This window comes from Rana temporaria, chromosome 3, assembly GCF_905171775.1.
Source record: "Rana temporaria chromosome 3, aRanTem1.1, whole genome shotgun sequence".
NCBI lineage: Eukaryota > Metazoa > Chordata > Amphibia > Anura > Ranidae > Rana > Rana temporaria.
This window is the reverse complement of record NC_053491.1, coordinates 477,556,494-477,558,806: the sequence shown is the minus strand read 5'-3', so window position 1 is coordinate 477,558,806 and position 2,313 is coordinate 477,556,494. Positions and strand designations below refer to the sequence as shown.

Here is a 2,313-nt window from a genome sequence, read left to right as displayed (position 1 = left end):
GATACGACGGCCTGCGCCGTCTTATCTTAGCTGTCTAGTTCCGCCGGCCGCTAGGGGCGTGAACGCTGATTTACGCCTAGAATGCGTAAATCAGCGAGATACGCTTATTCTCGAACGTCAGCGCTTGCATATCAAGTCAAAATGTAAAATAAAAATGTTGCTCGTCTTTCAAAATGCTTGTATACCGTGTTACTCGTAATCCAAGGTATTACTGTACTTTTTCATGAAAATATAGATTTTATAAACAGTTGTGCAAATATAGTACAACAAAATAATGCAACTACCCTCTTTATATTCTACAGGGCCTCTACGTTCAGAAAATAGATAATGCTTGTGGGGTTTTATGTTCATTTATATCCAAAAAATACATATTTATCTTTTTTACTTGTGTTCAAAATTATGAAAAATATAAGCTCCAGAGATGCAGTAGTTAAGTTAAATATATATTTTTTTAAATCTGTTTTCTGTTAACCTAAAGATTATGTATGACAGAAACCAAACGCCAGTCTCTGAGATAATTCTCCTTGGATTCCCGGATCTTTACAAATTCAACAGCATAATTTTCATTCTGCTGCTTATTATTTATTTAGTGACAATTAATGGAAATCTCTTGATCATCACTTTGGTAGCAAACACCAAGAAGCTCCAGTCTCCCATGTACTTCTTCCTCACCCAGCTCTCCATATCGGACATACTACTGACAACAGATGTTGCCCCCAACACACTTGCCATTGTAATGAATGGGGGGACTGTTATGTCCCTTGTTGGTTGTATCATTCAGTTTTATATCTTCGGTGCTTCTGAATCTTTAGAATGCTTTATATTAACTGTGATGGCTTATGACCGGTACCTGGCTATCTGTAATCCTCTCCGATATTCCTCTATAATGAACTATCCAATGTTTCTAAACTTGATCCTTCTTTCTTGGCTCTTGGGCTTTTCCTTTATATTAGTAACCACTATAATGATGTCTACCTTGGACTTCTGTGGGCCTCATGTCATCGATCATTTCTTCTGTGATATGGAGCCCATTCTGGAACTATCTTGTTCAGATACAAACACTGTTCGCTTGGAGGCCCTGTTACTAAGTGTCCCTGTAATGGTACTCCCGCTAATGATAACGCTAACATCATATGGATGCATCGTTCAAGCTATCCTCAAAATTTCCTCCAATATCGGCAGACAGAAGTCCTTCTCAACTTGCAGTTCCCATCTGACTGTGGTTTGCATGTTTTATGGAACTCTTATTGGCATTTACATGCTTCCAAAAAACAGTTCATCTTTAAATATAACTAAAGTGATTTCCCTGTTGTACACTGTGGTGACGCCAATGCTCAATCCTATCATATACAGTCTAAGAAATAAAGATATCAAAGAAGCTGCCAAAGCTATATTATTGACCAATAAACCCATAAATAAAGGGCGGCAGCATTGACTGTTAGGCCATGACAAGGAAATTGTAGCTACTCAAAAGTAGGGTTGGTTGTCATGTTTTAGGCCTCGTACACTCGATAGGTTAACCAGAGGACAGTCTGAAGGACCGTTTTTATTGGTCAAAACCGATCGTGTGTGGGCACCATAGGTTATTTAACCATAGGTTAAAAAAAAGCCAACTTGCTTTAAAATTAACCTATGGATTCCTAACTGATAGGTCAAAACCGATCGTCTGTGGGCACGACCATCTGTTAAAAATCCATGCATGCTCAGAATCAAGTCGACGCATGCTTGAAAGCATTGAACTTTGTTTTTTTCAGCACGTCGTTGTGTTTTACATCACCGCGTTCGGTTATTTAACCAACGGTGTGTAGGCGTGACGGACCATCAGTCAGCTTCATCGTTTAACCTATGACAACGGTCCTTCAGACCGTTGTCCTCTGGTTAACCTATCATGTGTACTAGAGGCTTTAGAGGTTATTTAAAGTTTTATTTATTTTTTCCATAAAATGTAGGATGCAATTTTTTTTTTTTTTACAGAAAGTGAAAGAATTAGTGAGAGTCTCACCTTTCACCCTTTCTGTTGGTCCTTTTGTCCATTGACTTTGGCACAGAAAGTGATGGAAGATCCAATATTTTTGATTCAATATAGGATTAAGGGGTGAGGGTAGATAATTAGGGATGAGCCGAACACTGTTAAAGTCGATGGGACACGAACATGAAAAATCAAAAGTGCTAGTTTTAAAGGTTAATATGTAGTGTTGAGCAGAATACGCCATATTCGATTTCGCGATATATCACGAATATTCGAGAAATATTCGCTAAATTCGAATATTCGTGATATTTTATCGAAATTAAATTTTTGCGAAATTTCGCTAT

At 38.0% G+C, this 2,313-nt stretch overlaps 1 protein-coding gene across 1 annotated transcript; it reads left to right on the top strand.

Annotated features, from left to right (window-relative positions):
* The first annotated feature begins 407 nt into the window (after positions 1 to 407).
* Positions 408 to 1,435, top strand: LOC120930757 (olfactory receptor 11L1-like). Its single transcript, XM_040341930.1, has one exon. The coding sequence runs from the start codon at positions 482 to 484 to the stop codon at positions 1,433 to 1,435; it is 954 nt and encodes a 317-aa protein (XP_040197864.1). The 5' UTR covers positions 408 to 481.
* The last annotated feature ends 878 nt before the right edge of the window (positions 1,436 to 2,313 follow it).